Here is an 11381-nt window from a genome sequence, read left to right on the forward strand (position 1 = left end):
ATACCGCAAAGCCAAGCTTCTCTTCAGCCAATACAGAAGTCTATGCCTGATAAAATTCGTTGATACTCCTTGTTAGACAACACAAATTTGCGGGGATAGCAGGTTAGCGTGATACTGTTTCGGCAGTTGAGCGTCTCATAGTGGAGGCGTAATTAAGGTAATGTAGACAATATCCACTCACCCTTCAGAATGTCTCGAATATCTTCAAAAGTCTAAGATCACACAGTCATCAGAGAGAGAAAAACATCAACGAGCCACAAGGTTTACTACCAATCTTGGCAGCTGGCGTGACTTATGGAGCCCCTGATTGCAACACACAGCCCACAATCGACACCTGACTGAAGTGTCTCGAATCGCCTAAGGCGCATTCTTTGACGTAATAGCAAAGTATCACAAGATCGCAACTGGGCCTATTTCATCAAGTAATATGCGAATCTCGATTCCTATATTATGAAGATTATGGTCTTTCCTCTTCTTTTTGTTGTCTCTCCGCTTTCCATAACATTTCGTGACCTGCAGTTGTCGTGCACCTGTGACTAACCACACTTGTCTGGTAGCATCGGATCCCGAGTCTCGAGCCATGCATATCGGCCGCAAAAGAATACAACCCGGTCAGTATCGAGCATCAAATGGGAGTGCATCCATTTGTTGCCGGCCAGAGTGATTTCCTCTTTTCTTTCACCACCTGAGTTAAGAATAGCTAGGGTGCACAATTTCCAAAACTCGATATAACGATTTGACGCTCCCTGCGACCCCTAGCTAGAAATGGCGTTTCTCAACGGCCAAGAAGCCATAATCGGGTACCTGCATAGGTAGACTTGTAGGATCAACCTCCGCCACAAAGCCATTTCCCGTAAAGTCTCTAAGTATTCTGCCACAATCCAACTGCGCAACAAAAGAGGCGGAGAGTCCCACGGCGAGCATACATGGCCCATAAAATAATGATAAGCGTACCAAAAGTATGCGCTCTTTATGAGTCATCCCCTCCATGAAATGAGTCCCTGACAGACACTGACAGGAAGTCGAAGGAGGCAATGGGATCTTGTAATCTCACTATCTTGTGCGATGCGTCACTCTGCAAAGTCATCATCCGGTTTGAATAGTAGGCGGCTGGCTTGGCTTGGGAGGGCGGTTGAGCTTCGTTCCCAGCACGACACCACTAGGAACTCCATCCATGACGGGAAAATCACTCTTTAGGAGACAGCATGACAACATACTCCCGTGTACTCTGCCCAAACTTGACCACGTCCTTGTGCCTCAGCTCAAGATACCGGCTCTCCGGGACCTGGTCTCCATTCATGTGCGTTCCGTTGGCGCTCTCCAGATCGAGAAGGTATGGCTTGACGCCGCCCACGCGATCGCCAAATTCGTTACGCTTCTCAACATGCCGAAACTGTATCACCGCGTGCTGTTTGCTCACGCTCGGATGCTCAGCCAGCAGGTCGGCCACTGCGGCGTCGCGCCCCACGAGCCAGCACGACCGTGACGCGAGCGGAATCGTGTCGACCAGGTCATCGCCCTTAAACACGAAGAGGCGCCAGTCGTCGCGGGCGGGCGGCTTACGCGCCTCCGGCGGCTCGTGGTACTTGAGCGTGATCGTGGTGCCGTCCGCCTGCTGCACCGAGTTCGACGCCGCAGCCAGCACCCCCGTCGCTCCGAAGTTTGGCTTCTCCTTGGGCTTATCGGGCTCCGCTTCCCCACCGGTACCGGCTACGGCGAAGGAGTCGGATTGTGATGGTAGGGGCCCGCTGTGACGGACCGGTTGTAGGGCCTTTTCATCGTCCTCCTTCCGCCGGCTGTGCGAGCCGTCTCTCCTCCTCCTGTCCGAGTCGCGCTTCGAAGATCGTGCTGTGTCGTTCCTTGACCTGGAGCGCCTTCTGGTCTTTCGATCCTTTCTTCTCCCATCCGAGGATTCATCGTCTGAATTATCCCTCCGCCGTCTACTCCTCCTCTCCTTGTCATCGTATGTCCGCCTAGAGTCGCGGTCCCGGTCCCGGTCGCGTGACCTCCTCCTGTGGCCCCTGTCTTCTGGGCTCCGGGAGCGTCTATGATCGCGGCGCTTCCGCTCCCTTGAACCACCTCGTCTGTCTACATCGCGGTCGCTGTCGTCATGTCGCGTTTTTTGCCTACGACTACTGTGGCGGTCGTGCTCGTAGTCATCGTGGTCATCGCGCCTGCGCCGATGTGGTTGCCTCTCAGCAGTCTCGTCAGAGGCCATGTTTATGTTGTGCCAGGTATGTCGTTTTCTATGAAGGCAGACCTTGACAAAAAAGTCAGATGGTTATGAAACAGAGCCTAGAAATTGGGGTAGGGAATAGCTAGCTACCTAGATAGGTAAGGTAGGTAATTATTGGTATTGCGACAATAGCGCAAGGGTTGGGGTTGTGTCATGAGTGCTCCCGATGCGACGGACAGTTCGGACGGTCAACCACGCAATAACGCATCATAAAGAGTAGATAACTACCTGATGTAATTATTTACAAAAACTTATTGGAACTAGACTAGCAGATGACTGCCATCTGGTTAGCAAGGTATTATCTGTTTATTAAAGCAGCACCAAAGTCCAACGGACATAGTCACGTGAGATTTGTGGTTCCTTGCATAAGGATTGCTTTTAGCAAAGCTTAGGTCCGATGTTGTCCGGTCTCGGGTCCACTAAAAATTTGGAGAAGTTCAACATTGAGTCCAACGCTTGTCAACGTCCCAAGTCCGGCGATACAAACCTCGACCTCAACGGCTTTTAACAGATCAATCCAATCGACGTCGGCGTCCCAGCGCACTTCTCAATCAAGATGGCAGCCTTTGTTAAGTCGGTAAATGCCTACATCAGGCGGGACAAGTACCTCAACTACTTCTGCTCAACACGTAAGAAGGAAACCCCTTGCTCTTGGCTTTCTTCCTCTGCCGATAAGAGTTCGACCGGAGCGCGTTGCTGCACCAGGTCTGATATTACCACACCGATTATCTCGTCTGTCGTGAAAATTGGCTCGTCAATTGGCATAACCGAGATATCCGGACGGCGTCACACTAAAAACATCCATCCCTCCGGAGTCCCGGAGGTGGAACATATTCTGTTGGGATAGCCAATTGCTAATATGCGATCGTGAAACCTTGCGCAGATTTCTGGGGCCCGGCGTCGAACTTTGGTATCCCCATCGCGGCTGTCATGGACACGCAGAAGAGCCCTGACTTGTGAGTTCCCAGCCGGGTTTCCTGCCCCGCCTGTCCCGTTGGAGTGGTGTTGGGCAAGGAAAACAACACACATGGGTGAGTTACTTGCTAACTACTCATCCGAAAAACAGGATCTCTCCTGTCATGACTGGCTCGCTCATCGTCTACGCCGGCACCTTCATGCGGTACTCGCTCGCCGTCACGCCCAAGAACTACCTTCTCTTTGCCTGCCACTTCGTCAACGCAGGCGCCCAGCTCACCCAAGGATACCGCTACATCAACTGGAACTACTGGGGAGGCAGGGAACGCGCAGCACTGGCGAGCCCCGTCTCGGCCGCTGTTGAGGCGGTCCAGGGCAAGCCGATCCCGGAGAGTAAATAAAGTGCCATTGGATGGGGTCGATGATGGAGACTTATCAAGACAGAAAACACTGTTGAATTTGCGGAGACTTCAAGGCTTTTATACGTAAAGGAGTCTTCGTGTCTCTCCTGCATATTGACAGGTCAACGTATACCGGTGATATTGGACGAGCGATTGGCTTTTGCATGGTGCCTAATATGGCTTTGTTTGCATAAGACGCCTATCACCTCACTCCGCCAGTACATGGATCCATGAGAAAAGGAAACGCAGTAGTTTCTAAAAGACTACTGTCAGAATTCATCAGGTGATGTTGGGGTTGGCACAAGTTTAATAATGAGCCATTCAGAAGAGTCGATGACGAGCATATACAGTAACCATCAATGCATGTTAGTTTTGCGTATTTAGAACTTTAGAACATGATATCCGATTTATCGCGAATATCGTAATTCGGTGCAGTCTTCACTTTCCCAACAACTGAAATATGCGCATGTCTTCCGGGAATTTGGATACCATGATACCAATTTAGTCTTAATACAAACTGGTGCTTGTCCACTGTGACAGATATTTTTGGCTATCACTCACACCAATCTTGATCTAACAATGAGCAGCTATACTGACAGGCGACATGTTACTAAAAGGAGCCTCAAAGTTGCAGTGATTGGTGGATGACATTGTATGACATTCTCACACACCTGTGCTGCCCAACACATTCAAATCTTCACAGGCTTAAAATCACTGGGCCAATCAAGAGCTGTCAACACTGCATTGGAGACAAGGATTCGCCTGCGCCTCCTTGGCCCTTGTTACGAGGTTTAAGAGACGGAACTTACGTGATCAGACGGCTTTGATGGAGCAAAAAAGGGATGCGGGAATCAAATTCAATTTATGTCCTGACTCTCTATTTTACCACGGTAATAATACAGTACTCAAGAGTACAGAGACCAGTGCGAGGAAATGGTTGGGTTGCGTCATATTGCACAGTGAAATACGTACGCTCCTTTATGTTGCATACAAACTCGATTCGAGTGTAGGTTGTTGATGGCCAATGAATAAGAAGTCTTTTCAACAGGCATGGGTCTTTGACATCAGACAGGTAAGCTTCACCTAAAATATAGACACAATAGTGAATCTTGGTTATTCTCATCTTGTGTGGTACTTTAGGTAATATCGAAAATTGTACCAAGTAACATGGCTCTGTCAATTCATAACACCAATTTCTCTATTGTCGTCGCAATCGCAAGGTTAGGTTACTTAAATTGTCCCCTGAGTAGGAGATATTTACACGTGCTTGTGGCCCAGCCTAAAAACTATCCTCCCCGGTAAAGCAATACCACTGCCGGAGACGGCCTAGACCGCACGCATTCCAGGGGGGCTGACCGCTTGACAGCATTGAAGAGTGGGGCAATTTACACAGTGGTAAAACGTGAATCAGTGCACCAAAATTCGATACAATGAAAAATATCATCGCGGCGGGCCTAGAAATCTTACTCGCTCTTATCGTTCCCTTCTCCTTCTTTTTCTTCCCTCCCGTGTTCTCCAGTCCCCCATTCGGTCTTCCGACCCAAGCGCACCGCATTGTCAATCTTCCCTCCGGGGTGCTCCGTTTCTTTCTTTATTCTTCTCGCCTGCTGATTTTGGCTCCTTTGTGCGTCAATTTTCGCTGCTTCGGACAAATAAGACAGCCTGACTGCCTCGTCTAGACTCGGTTCTTTGGGATTCTTCTCTGGCCCGACACGATCCGCCTTAGTTATCCCATTCATCCTTCGCCAACAGCAAGCCAAAGTCTAGCGAAGTCACTGTTTGGCATACGCAACCACGTCTTTCTTTTCTACCCATCCGAGAAAAACGACGTTGTTGCCAGTGATCGGGATAAGTCTGTGACTTGAACCAAGGCCGCTGCGCAATCAGAAAAGAACAGACAAGGGTCTTCTGAGTCTACATCAGTTGCTTCCTAGTCCTCAAGCTATAGGCACTCGGCCTGTCAGCTAACTCTCACGTATCGAGACGCTTTGTACTGTCGCTGTCCGCCAATCAACGAGTCTGTTGCGGCCTCAGATCAGAAAACACGCTTTCTAGTGTGCGCACACGAGCAGCCAAAATCGAACCCCGAACATAATAGCAAACAAAAAAAAACGAAAGAACGAAACCATCCCGAACCCCGGAACATACTGTAGTTGCGATAACTGTGTCTTTTACTAGTCATGGCCAGTCCACTTCAGTTCGCTACCCGGACCCTGAAGGACATCCGTGTCTTTAACGCGGATCCGGTATATGCCGACCTTCCGGGTTTCGAGAAGCCGACGGGCAACTTGCGGTGCTGCGTCTACTCCCCTTGTGGTCGCTACTTTGCTTGGGCCTCTAATGAAGTCGTCCGCGTGACCGATTCGAGCGACGGCCGTGTCCTCGCCGCCCTTTCGATCCCCAACGTATACGAACTTGGATTCTCTCCCCGCGGCACCTTCTTCATCACTTGGGAGCGCCCCGGCAAGGATGAGAACGGCGATGCTACCAAGAACCTGAAGGTCTGGCGCACGGTCGAGGACCTCCCGGAAGGGACTGAGAAACAGCCGCTTGGTCGGTTTGTGCAAAAATCGCAGAATGGCTGGAATCTGCAGTACACGAATGACGAGAAGTACTGCGCGCGCATGGTGACCAACGAGGTTCAGTTTTACGACAGTAACGACCTGGCCACTGTCTGGAACAAGCTGCGCGTCGAGGGAGTTAGTGATTTTGCGCTGTCGCCTGGAAAGGCACATGCGCTGGCTGTCTTTGTGCCTGAACGCAAGGTACGTACTGTCTTTCAATATGAGCTTGATGCGAAAGGAAGGCATGGTCTAACTCAAATCTCCTTCTAGGGTCAACCTGCTGCTGTCAAGGTCTTTAACGTTCCTCAGTTCACGGCACCAGTTTCGCAGAAGACTTTCTTCAAGGGTGACAAAGTTCAGCTCAAGTGGAACGCTCTCGGGTCTGCCATTATCGTTTTGGCCCAGACCGATGTCGACAAGTCCAACAAGAGCTACTATGGAGAGACCACCCTGTACTTACTGAGTGTTAACGGATCTTTTGATGCTCGCATCTCTTTGGACAAGGAGGGACCCATTCACGATGTCGCATGGTCGCCGAACTCGAAAGAGTTTGGTGTTATCTACGGATTCATCCCGGCAAAGATCACCATCTTCAACCAACGTGCTGTTGCTACCCACAGCTTCCCGAGCGGTCCTCGCAACACTATCATATTTTCGCCGACAGGACGATTTGTGTTGGTGGCTGGATTTGGTAATCTGGCTGGTCAGATCGATGTCTACGACCTTGAGAGAGACTACCGCAAGATCTGCACCATTGAAAGCGGCAGCCCCAGTGTGTGTCAGTGGAGCCCTGACAGCCGCTACATCATGACCGCCACTACGTCCCCGCGCCTACGTGTGGACAACGGTGTCAAGCTTTGGCACGTGACTGGAACTCTGATGTACAATGAGGATATGGTGGAGTTGTACAATGTCCTCTGGCGACCCGTGCTGCCAGAGCACGCTCCCACCGGTGACGCACTGCAGCCGATACCCGCTCCTCACGCGTCAGCAGCCACATACATGAGCACTGTGAAAACTCCCTCTAAACCTGCGGGCGCCTACAGACCCCCGGGTGCACGTGGTTCCGTCACTCCTCTCCACTTCAAGCGTGAGGATGAAGGTGGTGCTGCTCACTCTGTTAGCAACGGTGTCAGCCAGCTGAACATGAACGGATTTGGCCGTGCGCGGCATCAGGTGCCGGGTGCCGATTTTGCCTCCGTCCCTGGTGCTGGTGTTCCCGGTGCAGAGCCGGCGGATGACGATGGACTGTCAAAGGCTGCGTCTAAGAACAAGAAGAAGCGGGCTAACAAGAAGGCCAAGGACGCCGCCGCGGCGGAGGGAGGCGGTGCCAGCCTTGCGCCCCCCAACAACTACAACAACGATGCGAACGGAGGTCGGAGTCCCGAGCGTAATGGACGCAACTACCAGCACTCGCACTCGCGTAGCCAGTCACGTAACAACATGAATGGTGGCGGCGGCGGCGGCGGTGGTGGTGGTCGTAGCCGCAGCAACACGCACAGGCAGGCCATGGGTGAAGGAGGAGGCCGGGCGCGGTCTCGATCGGCACGCCCGCAGAACCGCCTGGCTAACATTCAGGTGTCATCGCTGCAGGGAGCCGCTCAGGCCCCCATGCACTCGCCCATCTCGGAGACTGCGCAGAACCCCCAGGCCAAGAAGCAAAGGGGTCTGCAGAAGAAGATCCGGGCGATTGAGGACCTCGAGATGCGTCTCGCCGGCGGTGAGAAGCTCGAAGACACTCAGATGAAGAAGATCGGTACCAAGGCCACCGTGCTTAAGGAGCTCGAGATGCTGGAGAAGGAGATGATGCACTGAGAAGATGGGATCTTCTTTGTGTTCTGATAGTGTGCTGCTTGCCGGACGGTGTTTGTGTACCTATATCTGCCGCTGTTGATTACCTTCTCGCGCTGTGTGGGCGTGAGAGGACTAAAAGTTACAGAAGTCTTCAGTGTCCTGGAGATTCGATGAGCCGTCTTTGTTACTTTGGATTTTGAATCTTGGTGGGTACTTTTGAGATACAGACAAAAGGTCCCGTTGCTACGTGGGCCACCCTTGAGTAAAACCATGCCGAGGTTGTGCTTTGGAAGCAATGCTCTCTGGACAGTAGAACGCAGCCAAAATCCCACCACTATACCGTATACACTCGCTATTATAGTGAAGCTAATGTTATATTTTTGCGTCATTGACGTACACTAAGACTAGTCTAGTGTGACACCGTGTTTATGGTGCATAGAATCGGGGATCATGGGTTGTCAATTATCAGCGGCTAGGTCTATATGGCTGGGCAGCTTTTTGCGTTTCGTAGTTTCGTTCACTTGGTGCCTAGTAGGAATGGCATGACATCTGAGTGGGCTCGTAACCTAAACAAAAGGAGAAAGGCCACAGCAAGCGCTGTGATGCCGATCAGTCGTCACTCGTGTCGTGCTGCAGCGACACATTGTATACTTTGTATAAAATATCAAGAGTTCGTTTGCAGTGAAGTTCTACGTGGGTTTCATCAACTTTCAGGCCAGGTTTATATCTGTGGGCTTGGTGCGAGATGGTCAGGGTCGTGATGCTTGCTCTTAGTCGGGTACTTGCTACGTGGTATCCTTTGACGTTGTTTAAGTTATGACGCTGCCTTTTTTCTTCCTTGTCACGATCACATTATACACCGTTTTCAGCTTATTTGTACCATATTATTCGCTCTTTTCAACTATCGCCTTGTGTCGTTCAACTTCACGATGTGGCTCAAGCTCTGTTGTTTTATGCATCCTTGGCATAACGGTGCAATATTTATGCTACAATCAGTGCGTCACAGTTGGCTGCCACATATCAATGAAACGTATTTAACTTCCATATCACCCTTTGTCCGTACGATCGAGAAGATATATCGTTGGACGCAAAGAAGCAAGCCGCTATGACCATGTGAAAAGATGATTTTGAATGCCTGTTGGATCCAAATTTCCAAATATATTCAAAGATACATGAAAATGGGCTTGCTCATAAAGCCCTGGGGAAAGGAGAAAACAATGTAGATCTATCGACCGATTTCCAAGTCTTGACCTGGTTAGATCTGATATAAAACGCCGATATTATACATTATGGCACTCCCATATTCAAGACCGTGTCGAGGTCTCTAATATTAGCCTCAATAGGCTGCCTCCTACCAGCTGTATGATCTGTGATCAAGCCTCTTATCCGTTATCAATCAAAGGGTCGGCTCAGGCTTGGGTACCTCTGTGACCTAATCTCTTTGAGTCCCTGGGTGCCATTCAGCATTCAGGGGATGCCTTGATTTTCCGGGTGCCATCTGGCGCTGGACAGAAACTCGCAAGGGAGAACTGGCAACTGATCTGCCAATTCACCAGCCTCTCACCTCGTTCTCCAAGCGACATCTGACAACACCACATTTTCGAGCCAACCTCTGTAAATACCACTTCATACTGTTTCACTAGCTATTCAGCAACATAGAAATCGCATGTCGTATCATCATGGCCTTTTGGAAGCGCAGGATCATTGTCCATGACGATGCGGTAACTACTGCAGTTCATCTGACGGCTAGACAGTCCCTCATTCCCAACATTCTTGGTGAGCGAAGGATATATGAATCTTGGCGTCAGTCAAGTGTTACTGACCCTTTGCCACACGCTGCCTAGTCACTATCCTTTTCTTTCTCTGGGGGTTTGCTTATGGTAAAGCATCTTTCATGCGACTGTTTAGATGGAGCGTGATAAATCATTTGCTAATATTTTTTTTGCGTGTTCCCTCGCCGCACTAGGTCTCCTGGATGGTGAGTACATCCTCAGTTTGGCCTTACATTCCTGCGACATATGTTCCACCAGGGATCAGATACCCGCCGAAGAAAAAAAAAACACTTACAAAGCATTCCTCTAACAGTCCTGAACGCGCACTTCCAAAAGACGCTCAATCTGTCCGGTAGCATGTCTGCTGGACTGTCCGCAGCCTACTTTGGCGCCTACTTCATCTGCCCACCGACCGTCTCGGGCTTGGTGCTGCGCCGCTGCGGCTTCCGCATCACCTTCATGGCGGGCCTCGCTGTGCTCGCCGCCGGCTGCCTCCTCTTCTGGCCGTCGGTGCTCAAGCGCTCGTTCGGCGGCTTCTGTGGCAGCATGTTCGTCGTCGGCGCAGGCCTGGCAACCCTCGAGACAGCCGCCGATCCGTTCCTCGCCATCTGCGGCCCGCCGCGCTACTCTGAGATTCGGCTCAACTTGGCTCAGGCCGTGCAGGGGGTTGGCTCTTTTGGTAGGACTGAGGAAGAAACAAAACAGGAATTCATGTGGCTTATCAGATGGGGGGTGCTGACAGTTGGTGGGAAACAGTTGCGCCTTTGATTGGTTCACGAATCTTCTTTGCTACCAATCTCGGAACGGACGAGGGTCTCAAAAACGTTCAGTGGGTTTATCTCGGCACGGCCTGCTTTGTTGGCCTGCTCATTGTACTCTTCTTCCTGGCGCCGATGCCTGAAATCACAGACGCCGATATGCAGTTCCAGGAGATCGAGATTGGACAGCAGAACCCGGGCCCGCTGCGGACGCAGTTCAATCTCTTTCTTGCAGTGTGGGCGCAGTTTTGCTACGTTGGAGCACAGGTTGCTGTCGCAGTAAGTGTTTGGGAGCCCACTTGACCATGCTCACGAGCTTCCGTAGGTTACCATGTAAGATCTAACGTACGTATAGAACTACTTCATCCAGTTCTGTGTCTCATCGGGCACGACAGAGGCCCGAGGTGGTAAGATATTGAATATGCCTACCCAGTTGTCAACCCAGACTGCGGCTGACCCGATTCCATCCCCGGTTTTCCCCAGCTGAACTCTTTGCCCTTGGACAAGGTCTATATGCACTCAACCGCTTCATCGCAGGAGGGCTGATGACCATACCGGCCGTAAAGCCTCGTTACATCCTGGTGTTGTACCTGGGAATGTGCTTCGTGTTTGTCGTCCTCGCCATGAACACGCGCGGACCCGCCTCGATAGCCATGCTGATACTAGTTCTGTGCTTCGAGTCGGCCTGCTTCGCGACCATTTTCACGCTGGGACTGAAGGGTCTCGGCCGCCACACCAAGATCGGAGGGTCCCTCCTCGTGGCCGCCATCTCGGGAGGCATGGTGTTTCCTCCGATGGCGGGCGCCGTCATGGATGAGAGAGGAGCCCACATGGCCATGGCTGTGCCGATGGTGGGATACATACTAGCTTGGACGTGAGTTTACTTCTTGTTCTTTTTTTTTTTTTTTTTTTTTTTTTTTTTTTTTTTTTTTTTTTAGGCT

General features: G+C 51.0%; 4 protein-coding genes across 4 annotated transcripts; 3 read left to right on the top strand and 1 right to left on the bottom strand.

Moving 5' to 3' along the window:
* Positions 1-1186: 1186 nt before the first annotated feature.
* Positions 1187-2218, bottom strand: PgNI_08435 (uncharacterized protein; the record flags this gene model as incomplete). The annotated part of the gene is made up of 1 exon (XM_031128432.1): positions 1187-2218. One exon carries the CDS (start codon positions 2216-2218, stop codon positions 1187-1189), a length of 1032 nt encoding a protein of 343 aa, XP_030978759.1.
* Positions 2219-2314: 96 nt separating this feature from the next.
* Positions 2315-3959, top strand: PgNI_08436 (uncharacterized protein). The gene is made up of 3 exons (XM_031128433.1): positions 2315-2865; positions 3120-3192; positions 3303-3959. The coding sequence occupies exons 1-3, from the start codon at positions 2793-2795 to the stop codon at positions 3550-3552; spliced, it is 396 nt and encodes a 131-aa protein (XP_030978756.1). The 5' UTR covers positions 2315-2792; the 3' UTR covers positions 3553-3959.
* A 1050-nt stretch (positions 3960-5009) lies between these two features.
* Positions 5010-7931, top strand: PgNI_08437 (uncharacterized protein; the record flags this gene model as incomplete). Its single annotated transcript, XM_031128434.1, has 2 exons — positions 5010-6317; positions 6387-7931. Exons 1-2 carry the CDS (start codon positions 5733-5735, stop codon positions 7929-7931), a joined length of 2130 nt encoding a protein of 709 aa, XP_030978757.1. The 5' UTR covers positions 5010-5732.
* Positions 7932-9589: 1658 nt separating this feature from the next.
* PgNI_08438 (uncharacterized protein) lies at positions 9590-11312 on the top strand (the record flags this gene model as incomplete). Its single annotated transcript, XM_031128435.1, has 7 exons — positions 9590-9686; positions 9755-9790; positions 9877-9888; positions 9996-10361; positions 10439-10719; positions 10796-10847; positions 10924-11312. Coding segments are annotated over 7 exons (1233 nt in total), but the record flags the coding sequence as incomplete, so codon positions are not given.
* Between the last annotated feature and the right edge of the window lie 69 nt (positions 11313-11381).

Source organism: Pyricularia grisea, assembly GCF_004355905.1.
Source record: "Pyricularia grisea strain NI907 chromosome V map unlocalized Pyricularia_grisea_NI907_Scaffold_6, whole genome shotgun sequence".
Lineage (NCBI taxonomy): Eukaryota > Fungi > Ascomycota > Sordariomycetes > Magnaporthales > Pyriculariaceae > Pyricularia > Pyricularia grisea.

Excerpts from the sequence above, each read along its gene's own strand:
- PgNI_08436 (XM_031128433.1), top strand. The coding sequence starts at position 2,793 with ATGGCAGCCTTTGTTAAGTCGGTAAATGCCTACATCAGGCGGGACAAG. Across the intron at positions 2,866-3,119 it reads CAACTACTTCTGCTCAACAC|ATTTCTGGGGCCCGGCGTCG; the intron begins GTAAGAAGGAAA and ends AACCTTGCGCAG. Across the intron at positions 3,193-3,302 it reads ACGCAGAAGAGCCCTGACTT|GATCTCTCCTGTCATGACTG; the intron begins GTGAGTTCCCAG and ends TCCGAAAAACAG.